Source organism: Neopelma chrysocephalum, unplaced genomic scaffold (genome assembly GCF_003984885.1).
Source record: "Neopelma chrysocephalum unplaced genomic scaffold, ASM398488v2 Primary Assembly neopelma1_44, whole genome shotgun sequence".
In the NCBI taxonomy this organism is placed as follows: Eukaryota; Metazoa; Chordata; class Aves; order Passeriformes; family Pipridae; genus Neopelma; species Neopelma chrysocephalum.
Genome location: NW_020897703.1, coordinates 17,798,114 through 17,813,162, shown reverse-complemented (window position 1 = coordinate 17,813,162; position 15,049 = coordinate 17,798,114). Strand labels below are relative to the sequence as shown.

At 34.4% G+C, this 15,049-nt stretch overlaps 1 protein-coding gene across 1 annotated transcript in view; it reads left to right on the top strand.

The window, feature by feature from the left end:
* PSMD14 (proteasome 26S subunit, non-ATPase 14) overlaps window positions 1–15,049 on the top strand; it is a 47,064-nt gene that overhangs the window by 17,169 nt on the left and 14,846 nt on the right. Inside the window, exons 5-8 of the mRNA XM_027678759.1 lie at window positions 6,210–6,281; window positions 6,614–6,733; window positions 7,813–7,883; window positions 8,853–9,003. Coding sequence (XP_027534560.1) covers window positions 6,210–6,281; window positions 6,614–6,733; window positions 7,813–7,883; window positions 8,853–9,003 — 414 coding nt within the window. The remainder of the gene's footprint in view (window positions 1–6,209; window positions 6,282–6,613; window positions 6,734–7,812; window positions 7,884–8,852; window positions 9,004–15,049) is intronic.

Below are 15,049 nucleotides of genomic sequence, written 5' to 3'. Positions count from 1 at the left end.
GCTTAGCAGTGTGTAAAAAGCACTATGCTGATCTAAGACATCTTTTATTCTTTATATCAATATATAACCAGGTTGTACCACTTAGTGACAAAGGGCAAGTAGAGAAGAGCAGTGGTACTCTGGTGAACTTCTAAGGTCTTATTATCACTAATACCTCTGCGCTCATGCTCATGCTTGTGTCCTCTCTGCAGGTAGTATTCTGGAATGGGTTTTTTTCCCTCACACGAAACTATACACACACAGTTGAATTTACCTCCGTAAAATTGTAGTTTTAAGCTTTCTTTGTGTTCTGATCCTTCCATGCATCCTTTAATGTGATAAATTACTATTTTACGATGATTGTCACTGCATTTATACCTCAGTTGCCTTTATCCTCCTTACCTACAAAATAAAATGTCATCTTTACCTGAAACACTTGTTCTGTAGGAGGTAGAGAAGGGAAATGAAGAAAAAGTGTGGGGTGAATGCTTATTTAAATTCATAAGTAATGCAAGGGGGTTTTTTCTTTTTTTTTTTTTTTAGTTAATCTTTCTCAATTGTCTTTGGATATAACAGCTGAAAAATACGTATTGAAAGGGTTAAGTCGGCATGAAAGAATTCATTTCCACTTTAATGACCTAGCCTTGCTGGGTTAGGACGATGGGGAACATGCTTCTGACTTGTACTCCTATTGCCAATTAACACCTCCTATAACAGGTTGCCTCAGCTAGTCATTGAAGCAGAGGCAGTAGAAATAGTTTACATGCAGCTTGTTTTTCACACTAGTTGTTTAATACTCACAAAATTAAAGTATTAAAAGGTTCTTTCTTACCTTACTGGGAAAGAAAGAAAACACTATAGCAGTCGTGGTTTGCTTGTGTGTCCTATGTTCATGTTTAAATTGTTCCAATTGCAAAAATAAATTGGAAAAAAAGTAGTAAAGATTGTGGCAGTTCTTATATTTTACACAGTAATATGTATTTGGTGCATTAAAGCTAAGATGTGCTCTGCGGTACTTTAGTTTGCTGCCTTTGGGTTTTTATTACAGTTGCCCCTGCAAAACTGAGTTTCTTTGAAACAGCAGTGATGTATTTCAAAATCATCTTTTGTGCTATTAGCATGACACCAGAGCAGTGTTTAAGATCCATTTAAACAATGGAAAGTGTATCCATTTGTGGACTATTTCTCAGTTGCTTGTGTAATTAATCAAGTCCACCTTCTATACCTATTTGAATAAATGTAAAATAGTACAAATAAAGAGCAGTGCTCTAAAGTGACACTTCAGTTCACATTTAATAATAAAATTGGCTAAATAATTGATATCAGTTCACACTAAGAGAAAGGTGAAGTAATATACCTAAAAGTGTTAACAAATTTGCTAAAAGGCCTGAGTAGATAACACTTCAAGGCGTTAGTTTTTATCCTGTTAGAATGGCAAATGCCTTTAACACTTAGTCAACAAGGGCTGCCCAAGTAAAGGGCTGCTTTTTATATTGGATCGTTTCTTTAACTGTTTGAAGCAAAAATAGTATCATGCATAATTTATATTACAGTTTAATTTTCTGTTCATAACTTGCATGTGATTCTTTTTCCATTACAAGTTGTACTAAAAAAAAAAAGTAAAAATGTATTTGAATAGTGCTAACTTAATTTTATCAATTATTATTGAACTTGGGATTCTGCCATTCTAAACAAAAACAAACCCAGAGTTTGGTTGGGTTTTATGAGATGGCTGGCCATCAGGCAGCTCATTTCACTGGCTGACAGCATGTATAGTTGATTCAGAATAAACATCCATTTTCAGTAAGTAGCACATAACAGTATTTTTTAAAAGCAGTTTTTTAATTTTAATAATTACTATACCCGGCTTATATAGGCATGCTTGGGAAAAAGAATGTTCAATATTCCTTGCAGTTTCCAAATCTGATTTTTCTCCAGTTCCCTGAGAAATAATCCAATAAACCTGCATTTGCTGTTTTGCAGTGAGATGGACAGTCTTCCAAAACTGTGCTAGTGGGGTAACTTGTCTGTCTTTTGAATACCATAATGTAACCAAAAATACCAGCCGATCTTTTGCATTGTAGATACAAATGCTTTCTTGTTTGGGTTCCTGACACCAGTTAATTTAATTTGGTACTCTGCTTCATAAGGATGGTGCTTCTTTGTTAAAGTTGGCAGGCAGTGAAGTTTATGAACAGTGGTAGCACATGCTGTGGAGGGTCAGTGTAAAATACTTGCCTCCATGTAGAGATTAGCTAATAAAGTCTTTCTTCCTCTTTTCTTGATGAAAGAAATGCATAAACTTCTGTGAAAGACTAGCAGAAATAGGCCAAAGAGGTCTCAAAACATATAACTCATAGCTAGCTCCCACATACTGTGTAACTAACATGCAGAAGCTTGGGCTGTCATTCCAGGGCTATGTTAGATTGTCAGCCATTTGTGGAAAGGAAGGTGATCCGAGATGGAAGTAAATTGGTTCCAGTTTCCAAATATCTGTTTTTTCAAATAGTGTCATTTAAAGTAAAGTAAACTACCTGGAAGACCCAGGATCTATTCTGTTGGTTTTATTTATTGAATCTTTAAAGGTTTTATGTTAAGAATTCGATGAACTTTGCCTTTATCATTTTCTGTGGAAGTACAAATGCGTAATTATAATATTTTATGTGACAGTTTATCTTTGGTAGAAAAATAATGTGAAACTTGACCTATGGATTACTTCTTCCTCAAATTCCTCAAAATTCCTGAATTTCAGTATTCTTTTGAGCAGTTCATTCTAATCTGTATTCAAAACAAAGGAAGGAATATTAACATGAAAATTAATACACATAATTGGTGCGGTGCAATGATGAGTTTCCTTTTCCCATAATTTAGCTAGTAATTAAAATCTAGAAGGAGAACAAAGCAGACAGAAAGGAGATAGCGAGGTTACACAAAAGAAACATCAGTGACCAAGGACATACTGAGTATGTGCTGTATTTTTATAAGATGACTGAGAATTAATGAACCTGCATTGTATACCACCATTAACTAATTTTTATGAGTTTAGGTACAGTGGTTGAACTGCATGATAAGAGTGAAAGCTGATCTTTAATATTTTTACTGTTTCATGGCACATGCTTAAAGTGGAGCAGTGAAGTTTGCAATTGATACCTCCTAACGTGGTCCTTTATATATATATATTTAAACACATTTAGTGTGCAAAATCATTCTCAGTGAATACTATGGCTTAAAAAGAAACAAAACAACCTAGCAAAAGCTAAGCAAGTTGATTTACACCAATGAAGCATTCCTTTATGAATTAGCAACATTTGCTATGCTGAAAATAAATAGTTGACTATCAGTGCTGGCAACTGGCAAGAGGACTTCTAACATAAATTTTGAATACAGAAATTGATGAAGTCCCTCTTCTGGACCATCACCAAGATAAATGAGCATTTGGAAGCTCCAAGGAATATAGAAATCATAAGGAAGTATTAGGAATTAATACAGTAGGGTTATACCCTGCTTTAGTTCCTACCTTCACTTAAACTAAAGGTGATTTATTTGCCATGTTACAGAAACAAAAAGCATTAATGTTTGTCTTTGTTTCCTCCCCGTAAGCGGTGAATCTCCTGACTGATTTTAAAATCAGAAAAGTTATAAAGAATAAGCTCTTACAGGTTGTGACACAGGCATCTGTATAGGGGACAGAGACATGATTAATGCCTCAGCTGCAAGATGGGTGTCAGTGTGATCTTAACACACACTAGAGATTCCATCGAGGAGAACCTATTCAAGAACCATAGTCTGTAGAGTAAACTTCAGTTCAAGCTCCTGATTTTTGAGAAGCTAGTCTCAGTCAAACAGCAACATTAGCCTTCCAGAAATCATAAAACTACTTATGCTAGTTTGGGAGATTTTTTCTATTATGCTATTCTCTATTTTAAAAAATACTGAATGGTGTAATGGGATAGTTGCTTACAGTGAAATGTTGAACAAAATCTGGAACAAATGTAGAATGTGTATGGTGATCACAGCATGGGTAGTATTGTTCTTCCTAAAGCAGAAGGTTACTGAGTTTGTATTTTTACTCTCACTTCAAACCATCTCTGGTCTAGAACCGGTAGAAAATTGGGAGAGCTTTATGTATGAAAAAAGGAGTTGTTAACAAACTAGAAAGTTACTTTTAAAATTAAAACTCAGTTTATCTGGGCTTTATTCTTAGCAGTGATTGTGGAAACTTGAGTCTTTGTGCTTTCCGAATTCTAAGTGGATGTTTCAAAGTGAGTCATTAGAATAAACTTAAAGCAGGAGAGAGATGGTTAAAAAAGTAATCTGACATTCTTATGGAGGAAAAAACATAGGAACAGCATCAGAAAATTATTGGACATTTGAAGCTTTGCCAGTCAAACAATTTAATTGTAGAAAGTTTGGTATAAGTGATTCAGATGCTCTGTGCATCTGATTCTGTGAAATATTCTGAGGAACTGCTCATAGAGTTTTTCAGCATGAGTGCTAGAGCAGCACTTCTCCACTGGAGCATCTCACTGTTGGCCTGGGGCTATACCAGGCCTTTGATGAAGGGGTGGGGTTGATGCAAAATAGACCTTTGGTGAGAATACTGTAGAAGGTGAAAAGTTAAAACTGCTGGAAGATTGCTGAAAAGGCCAAAGTGACAGAGGAATTAGCAATGAGTAGTAAGAAGTGAGGAAGAACACATATCAAGAGGTGATGGTCAGCAATATCCAAGTTGGAAATAAAGGTTTGAAGCTATTATGAAGCAGTTATGGTTGACACAGATCCATGCATGTATGTGAGTTTCAAAATACAAAGATTGAATTCAAAATATAAAGGTTGGGTCTGGAATTAATAGAGAAGGTATTTGTTGACGTTGGGGGGAAAAAAACCCAGACTGAATTTTTTTATTGTCTGTATTCTGAAGACTAGATGTCGTTTTTCTGTGTATGAAAAAATGAAAGTATGCAGAAAAGACAATTACTATACAAATGTAATATTTTGATTACTTAAGTACCTGGTTTTATCTTCAGGAGGTAATGGCATGTGTTGATTGCTTTCTTCTGTTTGATGTCATCTGGATGCACATTGTACTGAATTTCCTCTTACAGGGAAAAATCTAGAATTTATTTGAAACTTTTCCTTTTTTTCCCCAATTTTGCTTATAACTCTGGAATCAAAGTTCTAAATCTGGAAAATGTTTGTTTAAAAGCACCATTTTCCCTCTTTTAGCTTAATGTGGAGTATCTTTTTTATTTACCATACTCCCTAGTGTTGTTTTGTTGCCTTTCAAAGTTTACATCACTTCATGCAGAAGTAACCTGTGTCTTTTCAGCAGAAATTTGTTGTACACAATTTCATAATAAATTAATGAATGTGCTCTTAATTGACTGTAATGAGGTATGCTGATATGGAATTCTGTATATAAGAGCAGCAGCATTTCTTTTGCTCCTTGAGAAAGGGACGTTTAAACTGCTGCCTCCTGTGTTTTTCATTTTCAGCAGTACACAGAACCTGTTTCAACCAATCATTCACACCTGGGACAGTTGTGCTAATTTTTGAATAACTACTCATAAGGCAAAGAGCAAAGTATTTTGTTCACAGCTTTTCCACCTAGGGATCAGAGGTCCGTTTTTTCTCTCACTGTACCAATGTATCTGCAAAGTACTCCCATAGCCTTTATCTGCAAGTCCTCTTTAGCTGAAAGCTGATGAAGCAAAGGGAAATTGCTGTTTGTGTTGCTGCCAGTTAATCATGCTAGCCCAGCAGCATTTACATTCACACCACTGTAAGAAACACATAGTTAATTGGAGAAGTGGCCATATTTTACAGCTGACGAAGGTTTGCATTGCAGCAAGGCTGACTAATGGAAACTTATCTGACTCAGCCTGAATGGCTTGTAACACGTTTGAACCCAGTGCAATACTTGCCAGTTTTATATTTGACTGATTGTGATTAAGATTGCTCTTTAGACTGTGTTCTTTGGGGTGGGGGAGATGAGATGATGGCTAGGTGGCCTTTTACAAAATATGTTAGTGAAGAAAGGTGCTGTAAAGAACTGTTTGGGGTTTGGGTGTGCATTTTTTTGTTCTCTTTGTAAAAACTACATCTAACCCATAAAGTCACAATTATACATGCATTTTTCTGTAAGTTTTGTAATATGGAAAACAAAAGAAAATGTTTTGAAACTGCAGAATAACAATGGTGGAGAAAATAATTATTTATTCTTTTCATAGGGGCCACCAACAGATGCTCCTGCAGTTGATACAGCAGAACAGGTTTATATCTCTTCCCTTGCACTGCTGAAAGTAAGTTTTCTGTGCATACCGTGCATACTGTGTCTGGGTATAGTGCTGGAGATAGAGCACCTGGCAGCTGTCCAAAGTTTATGGACTTGTGTTCCCTAGATGCTGGTCAGACTAATTTTAAAAATAAATTAATACTGATTGGAACACTCAGAAACTTACTTTAATTAGTTCTGCTTTATTGGCTTTGCTTTTACCATTTTATAGTTCATTACAGTTTCCAAATGTGCTACAAGTTGCAAATTAACTATAGATCAACAACGGCTGAAAGAACTACCTCAAATCAAACTTGAATCTCCTGTTAAACATATAGTGTCATTTGGTCTTGATTCCAGATGTTGAAGCATGGTCGTGCTGGTGTCCCTATGGAAGTCATGGGTCTGATGCTTGGAGAATTTGTTGATGATTATACTGTGAGAGTGATTGATGTTTTTGCAATGCCACAGTCTGGAACGGTGAGTTCTTTGCATCTAGACCTTGATAGTTTTGTTTGCTTGTTTGTTTTTTTCCTTATGGTAAATTTATTTTTGGAAAGCTTCTTGTGCTTTACCTCTGATGCAATCCGAAGGTATAATCTGTGAGTTATAGTTCAAACAAGTCAAATGGATTTAAGGGTTTCAGTAAATGAAAAAAAAATTAGTAGAAACTTTTTTTTAGCAAAGTCTAGTACTTAAGTAGGTATATCAATATATGCAGATGTTATGTTCTTATGTAGTATAAATATATTGGTATTACATGACTTATAAGATTTATAAATTGATAACTTTCAGAACTCATTTACTGTGAGCCATTGGAAGGATTCAAAATTTAAAATGTTTGATTAGAAGCATATCATGTGCTTGATTGTGATGGTGTTATAGATACACTTCAAACTAGATATGCTTCAAACTTGCTCTCTTTGACAGATCTTAGTAGCATGTCTCTTAAACGATATTTTTGTGATGTGAAAAAATTATGTACTTTAATTTTGAGTAAGAATATCCATTTTATAAAGAGATTAAAGAGGTGAGTCAAGGGGCATAACTGTGTAACCAGAATGAAATGTTCTTAAAAGAAGCAATGGCATCCCTTTGTAATTCAGAGCTGCACATCAATTAAATTTTCAAATTCTTTTGTCCTGAGTTAATTCTATACCTGTGCATAATTTGAAAATCTGCATAAAGCCAATATGTAGTATTAATCTTGAATAAAACCTGTAGAGCTGAACTTGTGAGAAACAACAGGCCACTGTTTGCAGAGCAAACAGAGGAGGAAAAGATAAATTCCTATGCCTATTTAATCATGTTTACTCATTGTAGAGATTACTTACATAGCAATTCAAAATCTTCTTTCAGTATTTTAAAAATCACATTGAAATACATTTCTAAAAATTGTATTTTGCATTTAAGGGAGTTCTGTCATGTAGTACTGGAATATTCAGGTTGCCTTTTTAAAAAGATACTTATAAATATTTTTTTGTGTGGAAAGTAACAAGTTAAAAGATAATATTGCTTTATGTACAACTACTATGATTTTTGTCTGTCTTTTGAATCAGGGTGTCAGTGTGGAAGCAGTGGATCCTGTATTTCAAGCAAAAATGTTGGATATGCTGAAACAGACAGGAAGGTAAGTCAGTGCAAAGAGGGCTGTCGGTAACAAATACTCCTTGCGTAGTTTTTAGAAGAAACAGCTGGCTTTCTGCAAAACTAGTAGTCTAGGGGCTATTCATAATGTTTAAAAATAAATAATTGGCCCAGAAATTAGGTGAGTAGCATGTAATTCAGTTCCCTTCTTGCATTTCAATTGTCAGGAGACTGTCACTCCTGTTAAACCTACAGCTTTGATTATCGCACAGAAAGATTAGAATGCTGCTCAGTTTAGTGTAGGTGATTACTACACAGTACCTGCTTAAAAGATTGATTTTTTTTATTTAACTCTTTAAATAAAATTTTAAAAAATTAGGAAGATGTAGCTCTTTCATGAGCAATTTTAATGAAAAGAAAGGGACAATAATTTTGTAAAAGATCCTAGTATTTAAACAAATTTTTTATTTTACTCCTACCTCTCAACAGTTGTCGTCTGCTTGCTCAAATTCTTTTACTGTGGGAAAAACTTCAAAATTAATGTTAGCAAAAGGCTCAGCAGCTGAACAGAACAGTGCAAATTGCTTTTTGACTGAGTTCCTAGTTCTACTGCTGGTTTAATTGATATTTAATCCTTTCCCACCGTTGGTTCCCGTTGTCCATGTCTGAAATGGACTTTCTGCCGTGAAAATTCAACCTTCGATGCCAAGGAGTTAAAGAGTAGATATTTACTCAAGTGCTGAAAGGGTAAAAACTGGTTCAGGGAAGGTGTGGTAACAGGGTGAAAAACTGAAAGCATGATCTACCACTGCTAATGTGTATCCCTTAATGATAGCCCTCTTTTGTCGCATTTATTCATGTCCATGTTTTCACCATACTATGGTGAATAATTTAAATATTACCAATGGTGTTTTGTTCACAGCTCATTGTAATTTATGCCCTGATACGTTCCTATTTCTTCTTGTGATACATGTTTATATTTTTAAGAATCTCAATGTCCTCTTTGTTTCAGACCTGAGATGGTAGTTGGTTGGTATCATAGTCATCCTGGCTTTGGCTGTTGGTTGTCTGGTGTAGATATCAATACCCAGCAGAGCTTTGAAGCCTTATCAGAAAGAGCTGTTGCTGTGGTGGTGGATCCCATTCAGAGTGTAAAAGGAAAGGTATAGTAGGCTTGCTTTTTATTTTTAAGGCACTTCAGTAAGATTTAATATAGAAGCACTGTAAATATGTGTAATTTCTTGATTTTTGGAGGCCTATACTGTATTAAAAAAAATAAAAATTTTAAAAAACCCACCTCATTGTAAATGAAAAGATCATTTCTAGTTTATTCCTTATCTTACATCAGTAGTCCTTAAACAGGCTGGAAGTCTTTGATATTGTTAGTACACATAACCAGTCATAATCCTCTCTTAATATTTTGCTATTCAGGTGTCACTCAACAGGTTTGCAACTAATAATCCAAGTATACATTGTTTTATATGTTACATTTTAGCTACAAAATCTAAGATCAGTTACTAACAGATTGGAAAAGGTTCAGCCCCTTAACATGAGTACTAAGAAGGCATTGATTTACAGGCGTTGCATATGATGGTTTTTAGTATAATTTCTATTCCAAATGTTTTGGGCAATAAAACTTCACAGAGTAGTTGATATCAAGCATTTGAGTGTGCAGATAAATTATTAAGTATGTTAAATTATTATGAAAAGAGATTAACTTGCAAAGCATATTGGGTTATAGTTGTCCTTTGTTGAAATCTCTTTTGTTCTTGTTTAGTTCTCTTTTTATTTCTTTCTAGCCCCATATGCCATTTTCCTATTTCCTGCCTCATGACAGCAGGGAGCAGCTCTATTATCACCTTCACAGAGCTGTCTGCAAATGTGAGAGGCAATTCGATTTTGCTCAACCACAGGGAGAGTGGATTAGAAAAACTACAGAACGTACAGAAATTGGCTAGGTGGTTTACTGCTTTAAAATACTGCTGAGGTGTTTTGTTTGAGCATGCACTCCCATTGTATTGTAGAATAATTATTGAAATGCATCATGGTATATATGGATGATGTTCATGTAAATTTATAAATATTTTAAAAGTGTACATCTTCTATAAAGCCATAGTATCATATTTCGTGTGAGGCAGATCCTATTAAAGCTACTAAACACTATGGGTTCCCTTAATTTCGTAATAGAATGTTCTGAAGCTACAGTTGCATTTTCAGTTGGGGTTTTTTTAATTCTGATTTTTATAGCAAATATGTTTATGTAACAGGCAATTGAAAAATTAATAGCTTCTTTTTGTTTGGAAGCTATTAGACATCTGAATCAATTTTGTTCCTTTTTAAATTGCATAAAGAGTAGAAGAAAATACAGGTACTCTGGGGAAAAAAAAAGTTGCAGTAGAATATTTAATTATTCCTGACTTATTTTTCCTACAACTTTTTCCCTTTGCTTTTTCTTATTTTCCCGCTCCAGTAGAAAAATTGAAATAAGATTCTTTTTATTTTGTCAAAATATATTACTAGTGATTAATTTAGACCTCATTAACTATTAAATCCATTAAGAAGAAAAACCTCCCAGTAAGTCACATACTTGCTAACTAAGTGCTTCTTTTTTAAATAATTTTGTTGCCACTGTTGCTTGACTTAGATGTCTATCTTTGAGGTCTTTGATCATTTCAAGAAAGTAATCTTTAGCATATTTATTTTGAATGTGAATAAATTTTTGTCCATCTAAACTTTTCTCAGTTACAGCTGCTGTTAGGGCGTTGCTGCCAGTACTTGAGATTACTGGAAGTCTTGTAATGTTTGTTTTTCATGCACGTTTTTTAGTTGCTACAGTCAGATTAAATTACATTCTCAGGTTTTGCATTACAAAACATTAACATCTGTCATGTTCCTGGCAAGTGCATCCTTTAAATCTTAGAAATAGAAAGAATCCTCCAAATTATGATTACCACTTTTAAATGACTTCTTGATTTGGAAGAATGTGGAAAATGTATGACTTTTATGATCCTGGTTGGCAAGATCACTTACATTAAAATATGTTTGGATTTTAGATGAAGCGAGAGAAGAACAGCTACATTAAAGTTAAAGGGGTTTTCTTAGGCCAGGTTTGAGTGTTTCATGTGCATGTCTAAGTTATTATGGCATCCAGTGCCTCTTTGTACGTTAGACAGCTCGAGCTAAGCCTATTCCAGGGAATTATCTGTGTTTGTTAGTGCCGGCAAAAGAAGAACCACTTGCAGAGGTAATTTTGCTGGTATAGTAGCCACCATACTGGTGGGCTTTAGCTGCATGAGTCCAGGTTCATTACTCATTATACCTTATACTAGCATGTCTATCTGGCAAAAAAATAGAGTGAACGTGTGGCATAGAGAATTTTAATATGGTTTTTTTTACTGAGATTAGATGTATTTGAAAGCAAAGTCCAAAATAACACATTAGCTGATTTTAAACCTGCCTCGGGGCAGGTCCATGCCCATGTAAATTGGTGTGGCTTGTGGTCACTGAAGCTGTCATGGTTGCACTAGTGAAGAATAACTGGGTTATTGTCATGTGTCAGGAAGTTGCAGTGAATTCGGGTGAGGAACCTCAAGTTCACCTTGACTAGCTAAAACATTAAAAAGCAGTTTGCCCTGTTACTGGTAAAAAACGAAAACTTGTTAAGTTCTTTGTTAACTGCCTCATCTGCATACATGTGTTCCAGATACCTTGTAGGTATCTGGATGTATGATTGCAGTTTCAAGATAAGAATACCTGTAATTCTCATCAGTTAAAAAAAAAAGTCATTTTATGTCTTAAAGCCAATGAACAAAAATAAAGTCACATAAAATCCTTGTATAAAAATAAGATCTCTTATAGAGATCTGTAGATTAAATGCGAACTGCTTTAATGGCCAATTTAGGACTGGGATATTTCTACATTAATATAGTGGGACATGTGAAGGACAAGTAATTTTAAATACTGATCTTACTATTCTACATGCTCTTGCACACAAAGTGTGTTTTTTCATGACCATGTACCATATATTGCAATATTTAGGCTAATAATGTTCTAGTTGTCTGTAAAATAAACTCACAACAGATCTGTGGTTTTAACTGAAGGTCAATGTTATCAGAACCCAGAGAGAAAAAGCTTTTTTTTGACTTTTTTTTAAAAAATTGATTTCTATGAACGAAGTCAAAGTAAACGTGCTGGGATATGGCCAGTGGGGCAACCTGGCTAGTTGTTGCTTCATCTTATACTTACTAAAAAACCCTTCTTTTATCCCCTCCAGTTTTTCAGTCTGTGCCATGGAACTTGTAATACATATTTAGAGAACTGTTTTCAACTTAGGATCTTTATTATAAGAAAGTCACCATTTAAAATGGTTTTTTGAGGCAGTTCATTGATTTCCCTTGTATAATAATTGCTAGCATAAGGATCAGTCAAATATTCAAAATTGTCAGAAGTCCATTTTGTATATCTGAGAAGCTTGTTGGCACTTGTGGTGTTTAGTAGGATATGTAGCAAAATCTCTTATACAGCAATCTTTCATTTCTGTTAAAGCATAATTTTTCCTAACAAGACACTCTCAGAAATATTTGTAGGAAGGTCTCTTGGTTTATGGCAAAATTCTTTTTTTTAATTGTTTACTGAGGAAAATATTTGTCTTTGCAATAACTTTTTGTAAATTCTACTTCAGTCACCTTCTGACAGATGAAAACAAATATGCTATGCATCTTAATCTTGTGCTTAAACCAGATGCTGCCACTTTGATGAAAGAGTTTTGCTACGGTACTTTATCCTTATCTTAATCTCAGTCCCAAAGTAAAAGGAGAAAAAACAGGTACATTCAGGTAGCCCAGTAAATCAAAATAATTCCAGTTGAGAATGATCTCTGTAGGTCATCTAGTCCAACCTTGTGCTGCGCACAGTGTCAACGTTCAGTTCAGACCAGCTCACTTGGGATTTTATCCACTTGAGTCTTGAGATTCAACAACCTCATAGCAATACCTGTTCCAGTACTTTATTATTCTTGCAGTTGTTTTTTTCCCCTTGTGTGCATACAGTCAGCAGCTCCCCTTTTCAGCGTATTACTGCTATCTCCTGCCGCATACAGCACTGAAGAACCTTGCTCTGGAGTTCTGTAATCTAAAACCATTTTGTGCATGCAGTTTCTTTTCATTAGAAGTTGAAAATCGCTTTCTTTTGTTCAGTTTATGAAATCTCTAGAATTTTATCCTAAAAGGAATAACAAATGTGCTGAACTTTGTGATTTGTTCTTTTACTAATTTTTAAAGTGTGGAAAAAAAAATTACCATGCTCCTAGAAGCCCCAAAGAGTGACAGTTATACCTTGTGTTAAAAAAAAAAGGCATTATTTGTCCTAAAATAGCTATTATCTGAAGAGAGAGAAAGATAAATGCTGGTTTTATCCTTACAAACACATGAAGACTTGAGGAGAGCTGGATGACTTGTTTTGGCGACCTCTTCCCCTTTTTTGTCCATTGGTACTTGTAAATCTGTGTGACAACCTGTGTGTAGTTAGTCATGTACATGAGCATTACGGTTTTGTTAATACCTGATTTCAGTTTTTAACTCTTCAAAGTAATAGATGATCATTTTGTTGAGGGCTGATCATAAGAATAGTGATTTGCAAGTAGTTTTAATCTCTTCTGCTACTTTTACTTTCCAGTTTAGATTAAATTGTCTGTACCTTAGAGTGTCTCAAATTGGTGACTTCCTTGGAGATAGGCAGCTGAACTCCTTTTCTGAGACAGTTTTGTGCTGTAAATCCTCCCAGTTTATCAAGACAAATATGTATGTGAATGGTTTCATAACTTGGTAATTACTTGATACTTGTCTAAAACAGTAAAACCAATAGTAATTTAAGAATTACTTTTCTGACTGTTGGAATTACCATCTAGCTTCAAGATTTTCTTCGGCTGAACATAAGTCTTACACTAGTTTTCTGAAAGATTGCATGTTTTCAGACCTCCATTCTTTTATCAGTGCTATTATTTTTCTTTTGAACTTGTCGTTTTCCCTTTGTTGTTTTAATTGACCACAGGATTGATAGAGACTTTGTTTTTTAAGAAGGCGGGAAAAAAAGCAATCCTTAAAATGAGATGTGTGCAGACACTAGTGTAATGCCTGAAATTCAAAATAGCTCATTAAGAATTAAGTTTATGAGAACTTTAAATATACCCAACTTCCCCTTCCCACTTCTTGTATTTTTCTTGATCTTTACCATAATAAATCTTCACTAGACACAAGTGAATTCAACAGTCTTTAGGGTACAGCTCGAAATTATTCATTAAAACAACCAAACAAAGCAGTAAATTGTCTGTATTGTCACTACTGCTTTGGAGACATCTGTTTATTGTGGATTATTATGCAGATATCATTTTACAACAAAATGTATTTTAAAACATGATACCTACAATTTTATGTCAGAATCTTTTGTACTTGGAACAACTTTCATTATTAGACCTGGATTTGCTAACACTTTTCTATTGTAAAGTGAAAAAACCTAAAATAGATAACATAAATTTACAATATGTAGTTTTGATTGAAATACTGAGAGTACACTGAACATTTTGCACAGTGTATAGTACATTTAGATACTGTCACAGTACTGTGCTATTTCTTACCATTGACTGGACAGAAACATTTTAGTTTGATCTAGACAGGAACCAAATTTCAATAGGAGTCTGATTTGGAAAGTAAGAAAACTGTATGTTTGTCCTGGGTTTGATCACTGTTGATTCAGTAAAGATTGATGTTCGTTTTCCTGGAGAATCACATTTGTAAGAGATGAATTACATCTACACTACAGTGTAGGCCACTTGGTGTTTTGAGTTCAGGGTGTGTTTTTCTAAACCTCAGTATAAACTAAAATTTTATTACTGCCAGTATACCACTGTTTTGTTACTGTTTTGTTTGAAAACCAACATTTTTTAATAGTTGTACATATTCAGAATAACATATTTTGCATATTTTACCTTCTAATTTTTTAATAGAATGCCAGGATTGTTAATATCAATGCTAGTGTTTTAAAATTTTTTATACAATGTCCTTTGGACTTGCTATGATGTAATTAACTAATGTATGTTTACCTACTAAAGCATTTACATAGGTTACTTCAGTTCATGCCCTTCCTTAAAACAGAAAGTTCCAAGAAGACTTTGTTGAAAAGTATTAAATGTTTAATTTCCTTTTGCGGTGGTGG